Here is a 22222-nt window from a genome sequence, read left to right as displayed (position 1 = left end):
AATGAGGGGCACCCAGGGGATCCCTGGGTGGCCCAGCAGTTTAGCGCCTGCCTTCGGCCCAGGGCATGATCCTGGAGACCCGGGATCGAGTCCCACGTCGGGCTCCCTGCATGGAGCCTGCTTCTCCCTCTGCCTGTGTCTCTGCTTCTCTCTTTCTCTCTGTATCTCTCATGAATAAATAAATAAAATCTTAAAAAAAAAATGAGGGGTGCCTGAGTGACACATTCAGTTAAGTGTCCAGCTCTTGGTTTCATCTCAGGTCATGATCTCAGGATTGTGGGACCGAGCACATCGGGCTCCATGCTCAGTGTAGAGTCGGCTTCAGATTCTTTCTCCCTCTCCCTCTGCCCATCCAGCTCGTGTGCTTGCTCGCTCACTCTCAAATAAATAAATCTTTTAAAAAAAGTTTAACCTATCTGTTCAATAGACATATCATTTACAGTTGTTAGTGTGTCAACCTAGTGAAATAGTATGCATCTGTTAAAAGGATAATTGAGTATAGAGACATGAAATGTCTAAGAAAATAAAAGAATACAGAAGATATGAAACACCGTGTCTTATGAGCAAGATGGAATGGGAACATGGACAAGTTAAAGTGACTCATGGCACAATTCTGAGTGGAATTTTCTTTGATATTCATGAATACTTGTTTGGTTTGTACATTTGCAACAGTAGCTACCACCTTCTGTGAGTCCTCAGTATTCCTGGAAGAATCCAAAACGTTGCATTTCTATAGCATGTACTCCTAGCGTCATAGTTTGTTTGCAGCTGGTCAGCATGCTCTCCTTTCTTAAGCTGTCTCTTCTGGTGGTAAAATAGAACACATCAGGTTTGTTGGGATTATTTTTCTACATTATAGAAGGAACAGTACCGTGTGGTTCCGCTGGAAGATAACAAGAGAGGTTGAGGTTTTCAGTGACTGTTTGGAGTGCATCTTTCCATTAGGAGTTCTGGGAATGGTTATTTTGAGTGATACTTGAAAGAAGATAAGCCATAAATGACCTTTCAAGTTGTAGCTCAGGGTTTTCATTAGCCTGGCCTTTACTTATTTATTTTTTATTATTTTTAAAATATATATATATTTATTTATTTATTCAAGAGAGGCAGAGACATAGGCAGAAGAGAAGCAGGCTCCCCACAGGGAGGGAGCCTGATGTGGGACTCGATCCCTGGACCCTGGGATCACACCCTGAACAGAAGGCAGACACTCACCACTAAGTCACCCAGGTGCCACTATTTATTTATTTTTTATTTTGTTTTATTTTTTAAGATTTTATTATTTATTCATGACAGAGAGAGGCAGAGACACAGGCAGAGGGAGAAGCAGGCTCCATGCAGGGAGCCCGACATGGGACTTGATCCCAGGTCTCCAGGATCATACCCTGGGCTGAAGGTGGTACCAAACCGCTGGGCCATCGGGACTGCCCTTATTTATTTTTTAAATCAAGCCCTGTGTTGTGTTCCCTAATCTCTGTGCTGATGGACATTTACACTGATAGTTGTAACAGTTTACTCTCCGTAGGCACCAAGAACCTTTTGGTGCTCTGGCTTTTGTTACCATGATCAGTGAACCGTGGTGATCAAACCTTAGTGGTATTTCTTGAGCATCTTTTTAGAGAGCAAAGTTATAGAATTAGATTAATAATACGGAGCTCAGTTAGAAGGTCAGAAAATGTCAGATTGTAGATTTTGTTTTGGCTTCTTTTGAAGATAATGGTAGATGCAAGAAATAATACAGCAAGAGCCCTTGTACACTTTGCCTGCTTTTCCCTAGTGGAAATGTTTTGCAAAACTAGTAGGGGAGAATTTGAAAAAGAACTGTGTAGAATACAGGTTAGCATAAAATGTGGATTTAGGTCTGGAGGTGAAAATAACAGCTGAAAGAGATGTGATTAAATGGAGGTCAGACCAGGGGCAGGATGGATGGTGGTGAGGAGCATGCTGCCTCTGGAGTTGAACTGCATGCCTTCTATCCTGGCACTGCCACTTGCTCTGTTCCTGGAAAGAAATTACCCATGGTCTCTGTAGTGGCTTCCTGGGCTGCTGTAACACATTGCCATGAACTGGGGGGCTTAACACAACTGAGACATTTTCCTCACACAGTTCTGGAGGCCCAGGCCCAGCATCAAGGTGTGAGCAGGGCTGTGCTCCTGCAGGAGGCTCCAGGGAGGGAAGACTCCCAGTCTCTTCTAGCTCCTGGCGGAGGCGGCCTTCCTTGGCTTGTGACTGAATCTCTCCAGTCTGTACCTCCATCTTCACATGGCTTTTTCCCCCTCTGTGTCCAGATTCCCTCATTTAATTTGTCGGATTTAGGGCCCATCTCATTCCTGTTTGTAACTTCACCTTGATTTGCAAAGACCCCACTTCCAGATAAGGCCCCATTCCCAGGTTCTGTGGACACTATGGGAGGGGGTTGGGGGGCAGGGGGAGACATGACCCTGTTCAACCCAGGATACCATCTACAGAGACCTGGCTTGGTTTCCTCCTCCCTAAATCGTGGCTGTTAGAGGTTCCACGAGATTAGCAGGGATGGTTACGATGTCCAGGAACATGCCCTGTGCTTGAAAGGTCAGCACCATTCTTAGAGAATGTCTTGTGTTCCTCAGGCTGCCCTGCGGCTCCACTGAGCCCACAGGGGCCTGGCGCCCTCTCACCTTGAGGATAGCTAGTGCTTATGGGCATCACATGCTGCTGCAGTGCACTGTCCCTGTGAGGTGGGCGGAGATGTGCCCACCAGGTGCTTGCCTTGTCAGGTAGATCCTGGCTTTAGTGATTTTCACCAGGGGATCTTTGTTGTGGTGCTGTTTCTTACAGCAGACTGCGAGGTGTAGGTGCTGATGATAAACATCTACGTGAATTGGGCCTAAACACAGACTTTCCAAAACTAGCCAGATAGTAAACATTTGAAAAGTAAAGTTTTTTCCTAAAAAAGCTATGTAATTTAATAGAATGCCCCAATTGATTAATTTTTTTATGTAGTATCAACTCAGAGTAAATTATTGATTTCACTTTTTTAAATTTGTAGCTAAACCATTTACACAACTGGTGAAGGAGATGCAGCTTCATCGAGAAGACTTCGAAATAATTAAAGTGATCGGAAGAGGGGCTTTTGGAGAGGTAAGATAAACTCCCTTATACTGACTTTGCCTCAGTAGCCCAAACAGCAATAGCTCCCACCCAGCATTTTTAGGACCCCTTGTACTGATCTGTGGAGGGGGTCGTTACTGGGATCATTGGGAGAGTAGTTCTTGGTGGGCAGAGTTTGAAAGATACAATTAAGAGAAAAAGAAAAGCAGAAGCTTGTGACAGAGGAGTTTCCCTGAATATTGTTTCTTAGGGGCAAAGAAGCCTATTAAAAATCCATGTGTTAATTGAAAAACATCTTGGTGGTCCTTTTCCACAGAGTGCAAGGAGGGCAAGACAGTAGCTGTTCTCATCGTGGGCAGCTCGCCTGCTGCTGGTGCTGGGGCCAGTTATGAGTCCAGCTGCCTGCACTAGGGAGGGTGTCGGTACACTGGCCTTGCTACTGTGGCCTGGACAGACGTGGCCCCCCCAAGGCTGAGGCTCAGGTTCCCACAGCAGCCCTCGACTAGGTGCTTTTACAGTTAGTTCTGCGCATTGACTCCTCTGTTTAGGCTTAAACTTGGTAACGCCTTGTTTAGGCTTTCCCTTTAGTTCTCCTGGGCTGGGGAAGTATGGGGCAGGTGCTCCTTCCTGGCCCATCCCTAGGAGTGTGTCTCGTTAAGGGGAGGGTGGAGGGGCAGCAGCATCACAAGGAAAAAAGTGAATTCTGCTCAGAAATAACCCATCTCAGAGCTTCAGTAGGTTATGTGATGGTGTAAGGTCTGATTTTGTTATGTGAGGAGAAAGAGAAGGCCTTTGGAAATTGAAACCTGATTCAGGGCAGCATAGATGTTTGCTGACCATCTGCCTTGTAGCAGGACCTGGGCTGCTCTGGGCGCAGACACCAGCAAGGCCCAGGCCCTCAGAGAGATCTAAGGTATGGGCCACAGCCATAGAGGAGGGTTCCGAAGGGGCAGGAGAGGAAAAATAAAAGAACCAGAGACAACAGTGCTGTACCCAAATAGGTTGTAGTTATTTTTAAGTGCTCTTCTCTGCCAGAGAACTTAATGCAAAACTCAGTTTTCTGAGTTTCAGAGAAGATGACCTGTATCACCTTTCAAGTTCCTCCTAAACTAAGCGAAATCAGTCCTTGCCCAGGCCTTTGCAAAAGCCCTTGGATTCTTTGCCTTCCCTCTGTTCTGTCTCCAGCTGTAGCAGCCTGTGTGAGTCCCACCCCCCACCCCTGCGTCCCCTAACCCTTCCCAGGCCCCGTGGCCTGAGCTCCCAATGCCAGCCCCCTCACCCAGCTCCTCTAGCCAGCCAGCCATTCTGCATCCCACCTGGGCTTCCATCACATGCTTGCCGACCCTCCCTTGTCAGAACTAGAATTTTGGATTCTTAATATTACTACCATTACATGGCACCATATAGTAATAGTGGCTTTACTGCCATTGTCTCCCTGAGATATTCCTGCAGTCGTGTACCTGAAGGGTGCCCAGTTTCAGTGATGACACTGAGTGGATTGCAGAGATTAGGGCTGTCAGGGTTGGGACCGTCTATATGAAGAACATGTGTGGTTCTAACTGAATTATTTTTTCCTCATGACATGCCAGGGGAGGGTAAGCATTGTGAGTGTCTGCAACGAATGTGGATATGGGAACCTATGGCCTGAGAGCAGGGGATGTGCTGCTCAAGAGCCCCATCCCAGAGAGAGTGTGGACAGTCCAGAACTTGATGGGCAGCACTTCATACATCCTGTGGCAAGAATGTGAAACTCTTAGCTCAGAAGTGCAGTCTCCCCCAGCCGCCGCCACCACTCAGGCAGAGTTTAGAGAAACGCATCTAGATGATTATAGAAACAAGATTGGGAATATTTGGGGGGGATCCCTGGGTGGCGCAGCGGTTTGGCGCCTGCCTTTGGCCCGGGGCGCGATCCTGGAGACCTGGGATCGAATCCCACATCGGGCTCCCGGTGCATGGAGCCTGCTTCTCCCTCTGCCTGTGTCTCTGCCTCTCTCTGTGACTATCATAAATAAATAAATTAAAAAAAAAAAAAAGGAATATTTGGGGTACTGCCCTTTACCTTGAGTACAGTGGCTTTGAAAACACTTCTGGTATCTCGGGGACAGATGGTCTAGGAAGTGTCCCCTTCCCCCCCGCCCCACATGTATGTCAGTGTTTGATTTTTTCTGAACGACTGAGGGTAAGTTGCCTATGTCAGGGAAGGGACTCTTCCCCACCTCCACCCCCACCCAAATACCTCAGAGTATATTTCCTCATGGAGACAATCTATTAAATCATCACAGTTCTTGAATTTGAGTTTTAAGTTAGAATACATTTTGTCTAATCGACTGTCTTATTGCAGTTCTGTTGGTTGACCCAGTGATGTTCTTCATGGCTTTCTTTCGGGTCCCTCCAGCACTAGGGCTGGGCTGGCATCCGGTATTATACTTGGTTGTCATGTCCCCCAATCATTTTTTAATGTTTTTTTTTTTTTTTTAAAGATTTTGTTTATTTATTCATAGAAACACAGAGAGAGAGTGAGAGGCAGAGACACAGGCAGAGGGAGAAGCAGGCTCCATGCAGAGAGCCTGACGTGGGACTTGATCCACGGTCTCCGGGATCACACCCTGGGCTGCAGGCGGCGCTAAACCACTGTGCCACCAGGGCTGCCATTTTTTAATGTTTTATAAAATTATTTCAATTTGCATTTTCTCATGGAAATATCTAATCTTGGAGATTCTTATAGTATCATCATCATCTCATTGATGCAGTTAAGACTGAGTTTTGGGCCAAGAAGAAATTTCCAGTAAACTAAACAAGATTTTCATGAATTGTTTATTTTATAAGTTATGTGATAGAGGAAGCTTGTTTAATATACGGGACTTTTTGTTTGTTTTTACATTAAATTGTACTCCTACATTTCACTTCTACATGTTCTTGATTTGACAGGTGTTTTCTGTGGACAGATACATTCTTTTATCTTCTGGGTTTTTATCAGAGGCATTGGTGTATTTCCTGGACATAGTCTGTGTCCTAATGATCTAAGGAAGTAAGATTCTAGTAAGAGTTCAAAGTGTTCTGCATCTCATTTTTAGCAAGATCTGTATTGTTCGTGAAGCTTGTAATCTTCAGAATTTCATTACTTTCCTCAAAAGTTATCAACTCTGGGCAGCCCCGGTGGCGCAGTGGTTTAGCGCCGCCTGCAGCCCAGGGTGTGATTCTGGGGTCCCGGGATCGAGTCCTACATCGGGCCTCCTGCATGGAGCCTGCTTCTCCCTCTGCCTGTGTCTCTGCCTCTCTCTCTCTCTCATGGATGAATGAATATATATATATATATAAAGTTATCAACTCTTAACATTTCTTCCCAGTTAGACCACTTCTTAGTAAATACTGTGCAGCATTTTTTCTCCCTGTTTCATTCATCTGGCAACCACCAGATTGTTCTCTGCATCTGTGAGTCTGTTTCTGTTTTGTTCTGTTATTATTATTGTTGTTATTTTTCAAGATTTTATTTATTAATGAGAGACACAGAGGCAGAGACACAGGCAGAGGGAGAAGCAGGCTCCATGCAGGGAGCCCAACGTGGCACTCAATCCCGGGACTCCAGGATCACACCCTGGGCCAAAGGCAGGTGCTAAACTGCTGAACCACCCAGGGATCCCTGTTCTGTTTTTTAGATTCTACATAAGAGTGAAATTGTATGGTATTTGTCTCTGATTGACTTATTTCACTTAGCATAGTGCTCCCTAGCTCCATCCATGTTTTTGCAAATGATAAGTTTTTCCTATGGCTGAATAATACTCCATTTTGTATATAGACCATCCCCTCTTCATCTGCTCATCTGTTGATGGACACTTTGGTTATTTCCATATCTTGGCTATTGTAACCAGTGTTACAGTAAACATAGGAGTGCATCTGTCTCTTAGAATTAGTGTTTTTATTTTCTTTAGATAAATACCCAGAAGTGGAATTGCTGGATCAAATGATATAGTTCTCTCTCTCTCTCTCTTTTTTTTTTTTTTTTTTTTTTGAGGAATCTCGTACTCTTCCAGAGTGGCTGCATCAGTTTGCATTCCCACTAGCAGTGCACGAGGGTTCCCCTTTCTCCACATCCTTGCTAATACTTATTTTTCTCTGTCTTTTGATGATAGGCGTGAGGTGATAGCTCATTGTGGTTTTGATTTGCATTTCCCTGATGACGACTGATGTTGAGCATCTTTTCATGTGTCTGTTGGCCATCTGGATGTCTTCCTTGTAGAAATGGCTGCTTAAGTTTTCTGCCTATTTTTTAAGTTGTTTTTTTTTTAATTGTGTGTTCATTATATATTTTAGACATTAATCCCTTATGGGGGGATCCCTGGGTGGCGCAGTGGTTTAGCACCTGCCTTTGGCCCAGGGCGCGATCCTGGAGACCTGGGATCGAGTCCCACGTCGGGTTCCCGGTGCATGGAGCCTGCTTCTCCCTCTGCCTGTGTCTCTGCCTCTCTCTCTCTCTCTCTCTCTCTCTCTCTGTCTCTCTCTCTCTGTGTGACTATCATAAATAAATAAAAATTTAAGAAAAAATCTCTTATGGGATATGTCATTTGCAAATATCTTCTCCCATTCAATAGGCTGCCTTTTTGTTTTATTGATGGTCTCCTTCACTGTGCAGAAGCTTTTTGGTTTGACATAGTCTTAATTTTTTGTTTATTTTTGCTTTTGTTTCCCTTGCCTTGGGAGAGAGAGCCAGAAAAATAGTGCTAAGACTAATGTCCAAGAGATTACTGCCTATGTTTTCTTCTAGGATTTTTATGGTTTCAGATGTTGTATTTAAGTCTTTAATCCATTTTGAATTTATTTTTGTGTTGTGTGTGGTGTAAGAAAATGGTCCAGTTTCATTGTTTTGCATGTAGCTCTCCAGTTTTCCCAGCACCACTTGTTGAAGAAACTGTCTTTTCCCCATTGCTTATTCTTCCCTCCTTTGTCAAAAGCTAATTAACTATATAAGCTGAGTTTATTTCTGGACTGTTTTGCTCCATTGGTTCATCTGTTTTTGTACCAGTATTGGAGTGTTTTGACCACTACAACTTTGTAGGGTAGTGTGAGATCAGGGCATGTGATGCCTCCAGCTTTGCTCTTTCTCAAGATGGCTTTGGCTCTTAGGGATCTTTGGAATTCCATACAAATTTTAGGATTATTTTCTAATTATGTGAAAAATGCCACTGGTATTTTGATGGGGATTGCATTATAGTAGCTTTTGTTTTTACACTAATATTTCACCTATTGAAGAAATTGACACACTTGTGACGTGATGACAAAACGTGTGCCCAGTGTTGTTCTTAGACACGTTGGGGAATTCTCCGACCATTTATTTAGGCACTCTCAGTCCGACATTCAGAATTTTAGCAAGCTTGGTCAGTGGTTCAAAGACCGTAGCTAATACACAGCAGTTTGAATAGGTGTGGTGTGCTGAGCAGGGCCACCACAGTGAGCACCAGGCTGGCATTGAGAGGGATGACCAAGGGAGGTGACCAGAGGGCGATTTCGTCCCACACAGTCCACATAGTGGGCAGCAGGAGCCTGGCTACAAGCCACATTGCGTAGGAGGTACCTGCAACCCTCAGCAGGCTCTCGGGATCCATCAGGGATTGTGTGTTGTGGATCCCCCGTGCCCCCAGCCATCAGACCCGTGGGAGACAACAGGTAATTGTGACCGTCACATGCACACACTTGAGGGTGAGCTTCTGTCACTTCTTAGCATGTTGTTTAAACCTCCCAGCCTCAAATTCCATATCTGGAAATACGGCAATAAATACAGCCACCATGGAGGATTGTGGTGAGGGTTACCTGGCAGGGTGCAGGTGAACTATTGCCCAGGGCATGTTAGCTTGCGAGATTACTTTGATGATGATATTGTGTGGTGTATGTAGTTTAGAAAGCCAGGAAGTAAATAATTCAGTTGATACACACTATGTGGCTGCCTACCATCGGCAGCAAAAAGGTACAGCCATTAGGTAAGTAGCTTATGGATTTGTGATGGGGACTTAGGCCAGTGAATGATTTTTACAGGATAGCATGTACCATACAATGGCACAAACATCACATCTGGTATTGGTAGTGATGCAAGAGCTCATCTGAGATTTGGTGGGCATCAGGAAATCCAATAGGACTTCTTGAAAGAGGTGGCATTTGAGTTGTACCTTGAAGAATGTGGCTGAGCTGACATGCTGCGTGCCAGCTATGTGCCTAACACCATTCTAGGCACATTTAAGTATTGCATTGGCTCATTTTATTCTCATAGCAATTTTAGGCCAGTACTTCCTAGTTCTAGAAACCCAAAGAGAAGAATTTGCCCAAGTCACACTCCAGAGCCCATGTGGGTACTCACCATGTCTTGAAGATCTCAGGGGTAAATTAAGCCAGCACATGCTAAGGCTGGCCCGCGGGAGTGAGAGATAGATGTGAGCACCAATAGGGTGGGTAGGAAGAGTGTGGGGATGGAGCCCTAGCACACAGGAAGGAAGGCTTGGGAAAGCTTTTCTGATGGAAATGCCGGGCATGTGCCAAGGAAGAGGAAGGTGAACCCTCCACCGTGCACCTCACTGTGGAAGGTTCTTGAACTAAGCAAGTGAGGTGAAAGTTGCAGCATGATTGACATCCGGTTTTGATGCTTAACAGGGCAAATCTTTTTTTATGTAAAAAACTCTTCTTTCCTCAGCAGCTCATTTTCCAGAGTTTCATTTCCCCAGGCAGTAAAGATCTCACTGTAGTTAGATGAAAATGTGCTGGCTTTTTGTTCCAGTAACTACATTTTTGTTAATCTCTTATTCATATTCCAGGTTGCTGTTGTTAAAATGAAGAACACTGAACGAATTTACGCAATGAAAATCCTCAACAAGTGGGAAATGCTTAAAAGAGCAGAGGTAAGCCTGGAGTGTGACTGACAAACAGGTGAGTGGGGCTTTGTGTGCAAGGAGCATGGCCACAAATTCCCACTGGGTCTGGACCACAGCCCCCTGCAGATCTGGGGCTCCCTCCCTGGTAAGAGTGGGCTGCTTTGTGTCGCCACGACCTCAGCCCTGTCCTGGCGTGCTCCGTTCTGCACTGCTGCCCACTGTGCTAGCAGGCTCCTCCCCCTCGAGGGCTGTTTACTGTCAGGGCAAATTAAAGCCCTCACGGAAATTTTAGGCATTTATCTCAGTTCTGCTTCCTGCACAAAAGGCATTATTGAATTTGGAGCTGACTTAAGTACAGAAATGTCTTTATGCTCCCTCCTAGAGGGAGGACGAAGATCATAAATGAAAGTAGATGGTGACCGCTTGGCAGTTTCAGATGCGTATTTCCTTAGTTCTGTGTCCTTGTCTGTGGTGCCTCTTTCACGCTCCCGGCCCCTGGCTGAGACAGGTGGGGCTGTGGAGCAAGCCCAGGCTTTTCCTCCGGTGCTGCCCAGACTCGCCCTCCAGCCTGCCTTCACTAGCCATCCTCTGTGTTCCTCTACCTCAGGTCAGGGAGCCGAGCATTCTTCCTTTCCCGGGCTCCATCACTCACCCTGTGTCCCCTTGCTGGACTGCCCTAGGCCGAGTGCCCTTGGTGCGTCTGGCAGGGGTTCACCCTCACTTGTCCCCCCTCCTTGGCATCACCTCTGCTGCGCCCCAGCTGTGAAGCAAGCTGACCCTGGGATTGCACGCCCCTAGGATTGGCCACCTCTGGAAACTCCTTCCCTAGCTTCGGGCCTCTCTCATCCTGTTGCTCTGAACCCTCCTTGTAAGTTTAGGTGGCCCTTCCTCCTGTGTTTGTGATTCTTCCCTGGGCTGATGCCGCCACCTTGGGCAGATAACGCTACTGATGTTTCTTCTGGTTAGATTATTCTGAGCTCAGGTTGTCATTAACTTGGTGGGTGGGCATTCTCACTCAGCATCCCAAGTTCATAATGTCTGTCATTTGCAGCTTGTTCTGCTTCCCTGTATGTAACCCTCTCCCCTCCTCCTGCCTGCCATGCACCCAGCACAAGGCCTCACATCTGTATTGCTCTGGGAATGCACGTTGGTGGGTTGCCATCACCATTTTTGCAGTCACCTGGGCTCCAGATGCTGGTGGCCCATGATTCTGCCTCAGGTGACAGCACAGTGGTCGTGCCTTGGCCCTGCTGGTCTCTGTCCCCTCCCTCACCTTGTCTTCCTTATCTGGCGCTTCAACCTGCCTCCATCCCCGCAGCCCTTCTTCGTGGCACCAGTGGTGCTCTGGTCATCACAAGAACATTGCCCAAGTGACTCTTTGTGGGGAACAAAGTAGCTGGTGTTACATAAGAGTCCCTAAAAGTTTGGGGAAAGAAAAAGTGTTTGGGGGAATATATGCAAATTCATTCAAGTTTATATTTTTATAGGAGTGATTGATTTATGAAAGAAGATAGCTGAGCATATTTAATATGACTTGTTATAATGTTAACCTCCGGAGCTGGGGTGGGGATGTGTGTGTCTGTTTAAATTTTTTAATTTATAAAAGTCCCAAGATTAAGAAGAGGAGATTCTCACCTTATCATACAAATTAGTGGGCAGCCTGGGAGGCTCAGCGGTTTAGTGCCGCCTTCAGCCCAGGGCCTGATCCTGGAGACCTGGGATCGAGTCCCACGTCAGGCTCCCTGCATGAGGCCTGCTTCTCCCTATGCCTGTATTTCTGTCTCTCTGCCTCTCTTTCTCTCTGTGTCTGTCATGAATAAATACATAAAATCTTAAAAAAAAAAAAAGTTAGTATTTTCCCAGATGTCATGCTATGTACATTTAAAAATTATAGAATTATGAAATTTAAATCTGGTTACAGAGATCCTAATTGACAGACTCAGAAAAGCCCAAGAATATCTTCTAATTACTATGATTATCTCAGAATATATGTAATAGGATAGATGTTTATGTGATATGTATAAAAACAATATTGATATAAAAAGCTGGTTAAAGTAATTTATCTTTTTATTATTGAGTAAGGTTATTTTTTTTTTAAGATTTTATTTATTTATTTATTCATGAAAGACACAGAGAGAGAGAGGCAGAGACACAGGCAGAGGGAGAAGCAGGCTCCCTGCGGGGAGCCCAATGTGGGACTCGATCCTGGGACCCCAGGATCACGCCCTGGGCCAAAGGCTGGTGCTAAACCGCTGAGCCACCCAGGGATCCCCCTGAGTAAGGTTATTTTGAACGTTAAATTTTATCTTAATTTCTAAAAATCTTTAAAAAGCATGAAGTCAAAAGGAGGCAGTAAAGAAGTTGCAAAGCCATGTGAATTCGTAACTTGTGGATCAGGCTGAGCTTTTTAAAGCTCATCTGTTTTGCTCATAAAATACTGAAAGTTTGCTCTCAAAACAAAACAAAACTGCTGAATGATACATACATTTCCTGTCTGTGGGTCACTATGCTGGTGATCCTCAGTTTAAGAATGGCTTTCATTCTAAATGTGGATAGATAGATGCTTGAGAAGATGGAGCATCCCTGCTCCAGGCCCTGTGGTCTGGGTGGCTGCTGGCTGAGGGGCCGCAGGGGCTTCAGAACCACTAGTCTCTGCACATCTGGACATCGTAGGCTGATTGCTGGCCGTTCAAGTTATTTTATCTGCTTTTAATTAGTAGAATCAGGGCACATCTACTTCAGTCATTTCTTTTTGAAAGAAAAACTTTAAAAAACAGGTTTAGAACAGAAAACTTACAGGAAAAAAGTTCTAAAGGTCACTGTGAGTCTCCTGAGAGAACAGGTAGGATTCTCCAGTGCCCTGCAGAGCAGCGCCACTCTTATTTTTGTTAAGTTTTGCAAGTTTCAAATATAAGAAGGAGTTAAAATATTAGGTGCTCAATAAGGAGAATGTTTTATTATAAATTATGCCAGAGCACCCAGGCATTTTAAATACAGGGCCACCTGTGTCATACAGCTCTTAAATCAACCATGACAGCCTAAAAGATAGCCTTTTTCCTCATGTGAGACTGGCGGTAGGTCTTCTTGGCATCCGTATGCTGCATGTAATCCCATCTCACTGCTCAGATATTCAGTAAGCACACATTGCCCTTTCCTGCCAGCCACACGGCTGCTAGGAAGAGAGGGGCAGACACAGGGTGGCCATGCCACAGGCCATCAAGAGAGGTCAGACAGTGCTGGGTGGGAGGGACTGGAGGCCCCCTTGAGCCGGGAGGAATGTCCCATGCTGGCTGCAGCAGTGGACTTGTGCAGGAGAGCAGGGGGTGAGGCCCATCACAAGGCCGGAGATTTCTGGAGTTTGGCACCCATGTGGGCAGGACCGGGAAAGAACAGGGAAGCGCTTGGCCACTCAGCTGGTGTAGATGAAGACTGAGGAGCAGGTGGGAGCTGCCTTAGGGGAGATGAAGGGGGAGGGAGGCCGGATTTCCTATGGCCTGGAAGGCAGGGGACACTGTCTCCAGAGCCTCTGTCACACAGCAGAGTCCCCGCTATTCAGGACTGTACTCCTTAGATGGACACAGACTGACCCTCCCCCTCATTCTTTACAGACCGCCTGTTTCCGAGAAGAACGTGATGTGCTGGTGAATGGTGACTGCCAGTGGATCACTACACTGCACTACGCCTTTCAAGATGAAAATTACCTGGTATGTTTGGGTCTCCAGGCTCTATCAGGCTCTCCTCAGGTCTCTGAGGCTCTATCAGATGGCGGGTGGCTGAAGTTGTTGATTCCCTTGTACTGTTACTAAAAAATGAGTAAGACATTTGGAATTAAAAAATAGACTAGTGAGATTGTATACTTTGTTTTTCTAATCTAGATAACCTGATTATTTTGGTCACTGGATTCATTACACTTAAATAAGCTGGGAGTAGGGACGCCTTGGTGGCTCAGTGGTTGAGCGTCTCCCTTTGGCTCAGGGTGTGATCCCAGGGTCCTGGGATGGAGTCCCACATTGGGCTCCCCGCAGGGAGCCTGCTTCTCCCTCTGCCTGTGTCTCTGCCTCTCTGTTTCTCATGAATGAATGAATGAATGAATGAATGAATGAATGAATGAATAAATAAATAAATAAATAAATAAATAAATAAATAAATAAAAAATATCTTTAAAAAAATAAATAAGCTGGAACTGTAAAACATTTTCCACCTTGAGTTATGTATAGGAACAAGAGGGTGCTGTGGGGCTTATTACAGTGGCTCAGCTTTTAACGCCAAGCAAGTGGTCCACCTCTGCTGCTTGACAGCAGGCCTAGTATACTGCACTGGTTTGCAGTCTGCCCGGGTGGATGAGCTGGGCTTCCTGGGGCCTCTTGGCATGGGTGTTTGGGGGACTCTTGGCATCCATTTCTTCTGACTTGAGCTGGCCTTACTTTTACTCTTGACCAGCCCATCGTGTGATTCACAGGTATACTGGATGTGAGTGTAGAGACCTGTTAAAGCAGACATGAGACAAGAGCTCACAAGTGAAGGGAAATCAAACCTTTGGTCTTGGGCACTTTGAATTCCAAGAGTGGCTCTAGGTTTGCCTAAAACTAAAAATATCCTTGCATGGATCTCTGGGTGTCAGGGCAAGCCCAGACCTCGGAGAAGTTGGTCTCTGCCTCACTTCTCCGGCTCACACCCGCAAGACTCCAGCAGTGGCCACAGGGGCTTCAAGGGTCAGCACAGCCTCAGGGCAGGGACCCCTGTCTCCCTGAGCTTATCTTCACTAAAGTGATCCGTTTCCTACAGCAAGCCTTACAAGCAACGAAGGGTCTCTCTTAGTCATCTTAAGAACAATCTATTTCAAACATCAGAAAAGTCCTTTAAATTTGTTATACTCTTTATTTAGAATTTAAAATAGGGACGTCTGCGTGGCTCAGTTGGTTGAACGGCTGACTCTTGGTCTCACTCAGTCCTGATCTCGGGGTCAGCCTCTGTACTTGGTGTAGAGTCTGCTTGGGATGTTCTCCCTCTTCCTCTGCTCTTCACCCCTCCCATCCCCCAGGCATGTGTGTGTCTTCACTGTCTCTCTAAAATTAAAAAAAAAAATTTTTTTTTTTTTAAATATACATACTTGTTTCTAGAGAGGGCGCCATCATGTTTACTGAGCAAAGGCACGTGGGTCACCTCAGTACGTCCTCCCAGGGCCCCCTAGCTTAGACCTTCATGGTTGTCACTACCTTTTAAATGAGACATCTGGAGCAGAAGGGATGAAGTCATTTGCCCAGGGTTGTCACACAGATGCAGGGGCTGAGCAAGGACCGCAGCCTGGGGCTGTGGCAGGAAGTGGTGCTCGGTGTCCTTCCCCACAGACCGCAGAGTCCTGACGCCCTGGGGCCCTCTCCACATAACCCCCCCCACTCAGAGGGGACTGGCTCCAGCTCATTTCCGATTTGAATGAAGCTTCCGAGCAGTCTAGGCTATGTGGGTCTGTACAGAAGGAAAGGAACATGCCTTCCTGAGATCAGCATAGCATGTTGCAGTCTGAAATGTTAGATATTGCCAGGCTTATTCTGACCGAAGACAGTCAGTTAGGAATTCCAGCTGAGAAGCCATCTTCTTGAGTGTGTGGAGTTGCACGAATGGATGTGCAGTGGAAACTAAGGAGAAAGGAGGGCAGGGTTTTGGGGCTTTTTGGGTCCTCATACTGAGGTTGGTCAACCAGGATCTGGCTGCTGTCTCTGCCGCCCCCAAGTGGTATGTTTGGGCAAGTTCCTCCTCTCTGGGATGGTGGCAGTTAGCACCTTTGTGGGGCTTGCGAAGCAGGCTAGGCAAACCGTGCTAGGTGTCCCTCGTCATGTGGATTCGTTGGGCTGCCCTGCAGTGCCAGGTCGTGTTATAATTTCTATAGTAGGTATCCAAACTTGGCCTGTCATAAACATTAAACCTGTTTCACCCATAACCAGAAGGGCGTTGGCTTACTTAGAATCCTGTGTTACATGGCAGAGGAAAGAATTGGTTTAGTCCTTATTCCAAAAATAAATGTCTATGTGTCTGCTTTATAAGCTCTTACAGTTTACTTTTCTTACAGATTCGTTTTCCAGGAGCCTATCAATCACATAGGCTGCTGTACTACATTTTTCTTTTTCTTTTTAGATTTCTAGGTAGACCTGGAAACCATTGAGATTCAGCTAGAGGTGGTGCTTGACTTATTCCTCCTGCTTTCTTTAGAGGCTGCAGAGTTTGGCTGTTCATTCACCTAGTCTCCCCTCACCCCGTGCGTGTCTGTCAGCAGGTGCTCTGGTCTTTGCCTCCATGTATCTATGATATCTACTCCATCCTCTCTGCCCTCCACAGTGCCTGTCAGCCTCACCTCCTGCCTGGACCCCCAGGCCTCCCAGCCCCTCTTCTGCTCTTGGCCTTCATCCTCTAGTCTCCTCTTCCTGGGCAGTCAGTGAAGACTTGTAAAGTAAATCAGATTGCAGCTTCTTAGCCCTTAGACTGGGGCCTGGCCTCACCCCCATTCCTTGCTTCTTCTGTGGTTAGTGGTCTCTGAAATTATTGTGACTATATGCATGCTTACTTATAGTCTGTGTTTATCCCCTTGATGTCAGCTCTGTGGAGGAGCACCCCTTGCCTTAGAGGGCTCATGGCTGAGAATGAATGAGCAAATGAGTGAGTTAACAGGGGAAAGCACTAGCTCTGTGAGTGCTATCCAGGGTCTTCTGTGAAACAGGAGCTGTTGCAGGTGTGAGTGAGGGGAGATGTAATTACACAGAACTCCTACCCTTGGACAGGTAGGCAACAGTGCTACAGTGCTGTGAGATCGGGCAGGGGGGTGAGTCCTGAGAGCTGTTTGTGAGGCGGGATGGGAGGGTTGTCAGTACAAGTGCTTTTGAGAGCAGGGCCTAGAGTGAAGGCTCCTCTGTCAGATGAGCCCAACAGCATGGTGCCTACTCTCCTCTCTTATGAGGCACTGAGGGCCGTCTTTAGCATTGTGGGTCTAAAGATCCACTTGCCTGTGTTCAGATCCTAGCTCTGTCACTTGCTGGCTGGGTGACTTTGGGTGTATCCTCAGGCCTCACTTCACCTGTAAAATGGGATTGTGCTAATGCCTGTAGTGAGGACTGCAATGGACATTCACAGAGATTACAGGCGTAAATCAGAGCCTGAAAGCACAGAACATAGTAGTTGCTCACTGAGTGGGAGCTTGTATTGTTGGTAGGTTCTTAGTAAATATGAAGTGATTGTTTCTCTGGGTCAGTAAACAAGGAAGTAGTATTTCCCCTCTGTTGGTTAGTTAACTACTCAGACCAGAGCATCTATCTCCTCGAAGGAAAGTGGCTTCAAGGGAAATGATTCCTCTGAGGCTAGGCCTGCCTGCTTCTCCAGCAGTCCCAGGGACTTGGTAGCCCCAGCAGTGTGGGGGGCAGCTGCCACCCTGACTCTAGCTGTGACGGCCTTACCCATCCTGGGCCTCCCTGACCTAGACACTCCCATCAGGCATCAGAGCATTCAGGGCGCTGCACCAAGAGGCTGTCCTCTGACAGAAGGCCACCCTGTACCTCCAGCCCTGGGACGAGCTGGCTCCCAGCGGAGGGACACCTGGCACCTGGGCCTTTTTCTCTTGTACTTTAATTGCTACATAAGCAGTAGAAGTTCTGATTTTTGGGGGAATGTACTCATAAATAGCGCCCTTTCAGCTTGTTCATGGGATTGCCTTTCTAATAAGAGCTGCTAGTTTCATGTGGTTTTAGATAACTCACCTTCTTCCTCTGGTCTGGTGTCTTCTTCCTGTGATGTAAGGGCCTGGAGAATTATTTTAAACCCAGTAGAACTTGATAGATCACTAAACGTGTCTCTTCTTTGGGTCTCTAGCTTTTTTTTTTTTTTAAAGATTTTATTTATTTCTTCATGAGAGACACACAGAGACAGAGACATAAGCAGAGGGAGAAGCAGGCCCCCAGTGGGGGCCCGATGCAGGACTCGATCCCAGGACCCCAGGATCACGCCCTGAGCCAAAGGCAGATGCTTAACCACTGAGTCACCCAGGCATCCCTCAGTCTCTAGTTTTTATTGTGCCTTCTCCAGCACCAGACTGTTTGGTCACTTTTTCCATTGATTAAACATACCATCTATTGAAATTTGTTCTCTGCCAAATGCCTAACTTGAAAGTACAGCAGTATTATGATACATCAAAGGGAAATCTTGGATGACATAGGAGCAAGCCATGGATCAGACGTAAAGAACCAGAAACTTCTATGGTGGAAGTTTGGCCTTTAGTTTTCAGGCTTAGTGCTGACTAAATACTCTGTTTTCTCCCATCTCTTCCCAATTTGTAGTACTTAGTCATGGATTACTATGTGGGTGGTGATTTACTGACCCTGCTCAGTAAATTTGAAGACAAGCTTCCAGAAGATATGGCAAGATTCTACATTGGTGAAATGGTGTTGGCCATTGATTCCATCCATCAGCTTCACTATGTACACAGGTAATCACCTCTAACATTTTACAGAAACTGCATTTAATGTGTTAAAACACCCTTTCAGAGTTTTCTGTGTCACAGACCCCAGGTTGCAGGCCACCCAGAGAGATTGTGCAGTTAGCAGGTCCTCACTTTGAGCTGCCCCAGTGCCTGGCACCAGGAGATCTCGGCCTTACTGTGACAATCATGATGCTCGGGTGTCAGCCACCTGAAGCCACCTTTGCTATTTACCTAACATTGGCTGACCCTCTCCCTTGCTGTTCCTTCTCCCTGGGATGCCCACCCTCTAGCTCATGATTCCCTATTTCTGCTTTCTCAGAACGCCTTCCCTATTCCATGGCCCCCCAACAAAACACAGAGGAAAATGAAGCAGAGGAGGTGGGCTCACACCACGGGAGCCTGCACACGAATGTGACTGGCTCTCAGGGAGGGGTCAGTGTGGCTGGGTGCCTCCTGTGGTCTGGGTCTCTTGCTCTCCTGTGAGGGTGCTGCGTCTGCCTCTTCCTGCTGTTTAAGGCCACGAAATCAGTCTGGCAGGGGGTTGTTGTTTCATTTTTAGCAAAGTCAGATAGTTGTACACAAGTCTCCTGCCTTGCCCAGATTCCACTGGCCACCAGTAGCTTGTCAACTTTTTAAACTGTTCCTTCTGGTATTGAGCTTATGTTTCTAACTAACAGGTCTCTCTTGCTGTTCTTTTTTGCAGAGGAGGGAGATTAGATCACATCTATTAAATGGGGATTTCCTCTTTACAGCAGTCTCTCTCCCAGCCCTCTCTCCCACACACGCTCTCCTTCCTCCCCTCCCATGTCATCCCAGTCCATAATCGGTAACTTTTGGTTAAATTGGCATTTGCTGTTCATGATACAGTGCCTGTGTAAATATTACAGATGAGCCTTGCAGTTACAGTATTTACACCTGTATAAACTATCTCTTCCAGGATTAATAGCAGCCCAGTTTGTTTGTTTTTTCTTTAAGATTTTATTTATTTATTCATGAGAGACAGAGAGAGACAGAGACACAGGCAGAGGTTGAAGCAGGCTCCATGGAGGGAGCCCGACGTGGGACTCGATCCTGGGACTCCAGGATCACGCCCTAGGCCAAAGGCAGGTGCCAAACCGCTGAGCCACCTAGGGATCCCCAGACCTGGTTTTTCATAAGCGTACTTTTCAGTGGCAGCCAGCCAATGATCTCCAAACACTGTGACCAAATTATAAAGCTGTGCATACACGGACATAGCAGGTAGCCCCCAGTCCTATTTTTCTTGGAGCTGCCTCTGCCTTTTTTCCTGTTCCCTTCGGCCCTGGGTGCTCCTGAGTCTAGTGCTCTGCCCTCATTCTGAGAGCTCTTGCCCCTGGGCAGGTTCCCTTCCCATCTCCCTGGGGTCAGATCCCTTGTTTTGAGTCACACATCTTCCTTTCTTGGTTCATTCTTTTGATTCAGTAGCAGATATTCTCTGTAGTTTCTGGAAAAGGAGGCTCCTGAGATCATTTTTTTGAGATTGGTGTCTTAATCCTATCCACATGTGTGATGATGGATGCGCTGGTATGGAATTTTAGATTGGAAATCACCTTCTCTCAGGACTGGGAGGGTGTGACTCTCCCTCTTTGGGAGGCTCAGGCCACCATACTCCTGTGGCGTTGCAACATCCTCGGCTGCTGCCCTGCCTGGGGCCCGGCCTCTGCCCCTGTCAGGAGATTTTCCTCAGCAGACGCAGCTCCTGCTCCAGGAGTAGTAGCCATGGACCCAGTTTGAGAACAGCCCTTTCAGTCTTGCCATGAGTGTTACCTCACTGTTGGGCAGGGAAGCCAAGGTGCAGGGGTGTGGGACAGCTTGCCTTCAGCCACAAGTCCTCCCCAGGCATCAAGCTGCAGGTCCCATGTGTCACAGAGTAAGCAGAGGGAGCTGCCCCCAAATCACTGTTGCTTTTTTTAGGGCGATGGGGTTTGGGACAAGGGATTTTCTCTTTTTTTTCCATGGATCCCTGAGTATCGTTGTGCCTGCTAAACCGATCATTGTAGTTGTTTTCAACCTGTGATTTTATGTTCTACCTTTCTGACAGACTGTGCCCAACTCCTACCAGAGATAAATGTCTTTGCATTTGTCACTGATCTCCAGGGAAATTAATCTGACCAACTTATTAACAGTTTATTCTTTCCCTGTTTTCCCTAATTAGAAAGCTTTCTCTTTATTTTCTTAATTGGCTGTGTAGAAGCTTCACTCTGGTGTTTGGCCTCCAGGCATAGTAGGAGAATTAAATACATAGCTAGCACCCCCCACCCCACCCCCATTCGATACTCAGAATTCAGACTTAGCGCTTGAATGACCCAGGCTGAAACCAGAAGGCTTTGCATTTTTGGTAGAAAGTTCAAAGTCAGGTTGTGTAGAAAGTCAGTCCCACCCCACCCCAGGTGTGGACATGGTGTAAGGGGGTTGGAACTGCTTTTGGTAGGGCCAGAAATAAGTGGGCTTTGTCCACACGAGTGATAGCATGACTGCATTTATTTATTTTTAAAGAATTTTATTTTTTTATTCATGAGAGACACAGAAAGGCAGAGACATAGGCAGAGGGAGAAGCAAGCTCCCTGCAGGGAACCCGATGTGGGACTCGATCCTGGGACTCCAGGATCACGCCCTGAGCCGAAGGCAGACACTCAACCACTGAGCCACCCAGGCGTCCCGGCACTGCTGCATTTAACAGGCATGATCCGGGCCCTATGCCACAGCCCTGGGCCCTCTTCTGTGCTTGCACATGGGCTGTGGTGACCTCAGGCTGTGCACCCCACACCCCACCCCCCTGGCTGGGCTTCTGCTGCAGCAGAACAGCTGCGGCCCAGCTTTGTGACAGGGGAAGCAGTGGGCAACCAGGAGCAGGGAGCTTGGCACCCAGGCTTCCTGAGAGGTCGGCCCTGGATCCCAGCAAAGGCAGGAACGAAGAGTCACAGATGTAGGAAGGCAGGTCGTTGGAGAGAACAGCATGGCTTCCGAATGAAAGAAGAGCGGTGTGGTTTTATGAAAAGGAATATTCAGAGAACAAAAACGGTCTTGGCAGAGGAAAAACTAGAACAAGGAGCTGCGTGGAAGAGATGCAGGATAGCGCAGAGGAAACCTGACCAAGATGGAGAGCCGGGGTGGGGAGCAGGTGGTTGGGGCAGTTCTGCAGCGCCTCCTGAGGAAGGGCTCTGATTCGGTCCTGAAGAGGCCTTCCTGTGCTCCCAGGAGCTGCTTACTTATGCATGTGTCTCTGCCCCAGTGGATTGAGAACATCCTCATCGTGTACTCACTCCTTGTACAGTTGGTCTGGTTTTGGACATTCCGTTCTGTCCTGTTGTCTGTCTGCACCAGAGCCATGCTGCTTTAATCATGGATGCTGAGCCCGTGGAGGCCTAGTTGCCCCATCAGACCCCTGCTTTCTGCTCAGGGTTTTCCTGGTTGTCTTTATGCAGTAACCGATCCATGTGGCCTTCTGTATCAACCTGTCTGGTTCCAAAAAAAATAGGACATTGGGAAATTTTTCATGTGATGGGCCCATCAGTCTATAAATACAGGCCCCTTTTTTTTACTTCTGTAAAGTTCTCTCAGATTGTAGTTCCAAGTATTAGTTATGTTTTATTGTTTCAATTTCTTTGGGAACTCCGGTTAATTATATTTTGGGTCTTCTTAGCCTGTCTTCCACTTCACTCCAACTGCCCTCCATCTCACTCTTTACACTGCTTTGTCTCCTTTTTATTCTTCTAGATCTTTCCCTCCCTTTCTTTAATGCCTTTCATCACATCTTTATTTGAACTTGTTTTCCTTTGGGCACCTTATAATTTAGTCATGA

General features: G+C 46.7%; 1 protein-coding gene across 2 annotated transcripts in view; it reads left to right on the top strand.

Annotated features, from left to right (window-relative positions):
- Positions 1 to 22222, top strand: part of CDC42BPB (CDC42 binding protein kinase beta) — a 104537-nt gene that overhangs the window by 38052 nt on the left and 44263 nt on the right. The window contains exons 2-5 of one of the 2 annotated variants that reach the window (XM_026012633.2): positions 3026 to 3117; positions 9885 to 9968; positions 13550 to 13645; positions 18260 to 18408. In XM_026012633.2, the coding sequence (XP_025868418.1) occupies positions 3026 to 3117; positions 9885 to 9968; positions 13550 to 13645; positions 18260 to 18408 (421 nt within the window). The remainder of the gene's footprint in view (positions 1 to 3025; positions 3118 to 9884; positions 9969 to 13549; positions 13646 to 18259; positions 18409 to 22222) is intronic. The other variant, XM_072762379.1, reaches the window with a different exon arrangement.

Source organism: Vulpes vulpes, chromosome 6, assembly GCF_048418805.1.
Source record: "Vulpes vulpes isolate BD-2025 chromosome 6, VulVul3, whole genome shotgun sequence".
Taxonomy (NCBI): domain Eukaryota; kingdom Metazoa; phylum Chordata; class Mammalia; order Carnivora; family Canidae; genus Vulpes; species Vulpes vulpes.
The sequence above is the reverse complement of the archived record's forward strand: the minus strand, read 5'-3'. Positions and strand labels throughout refer to the sequence as shown.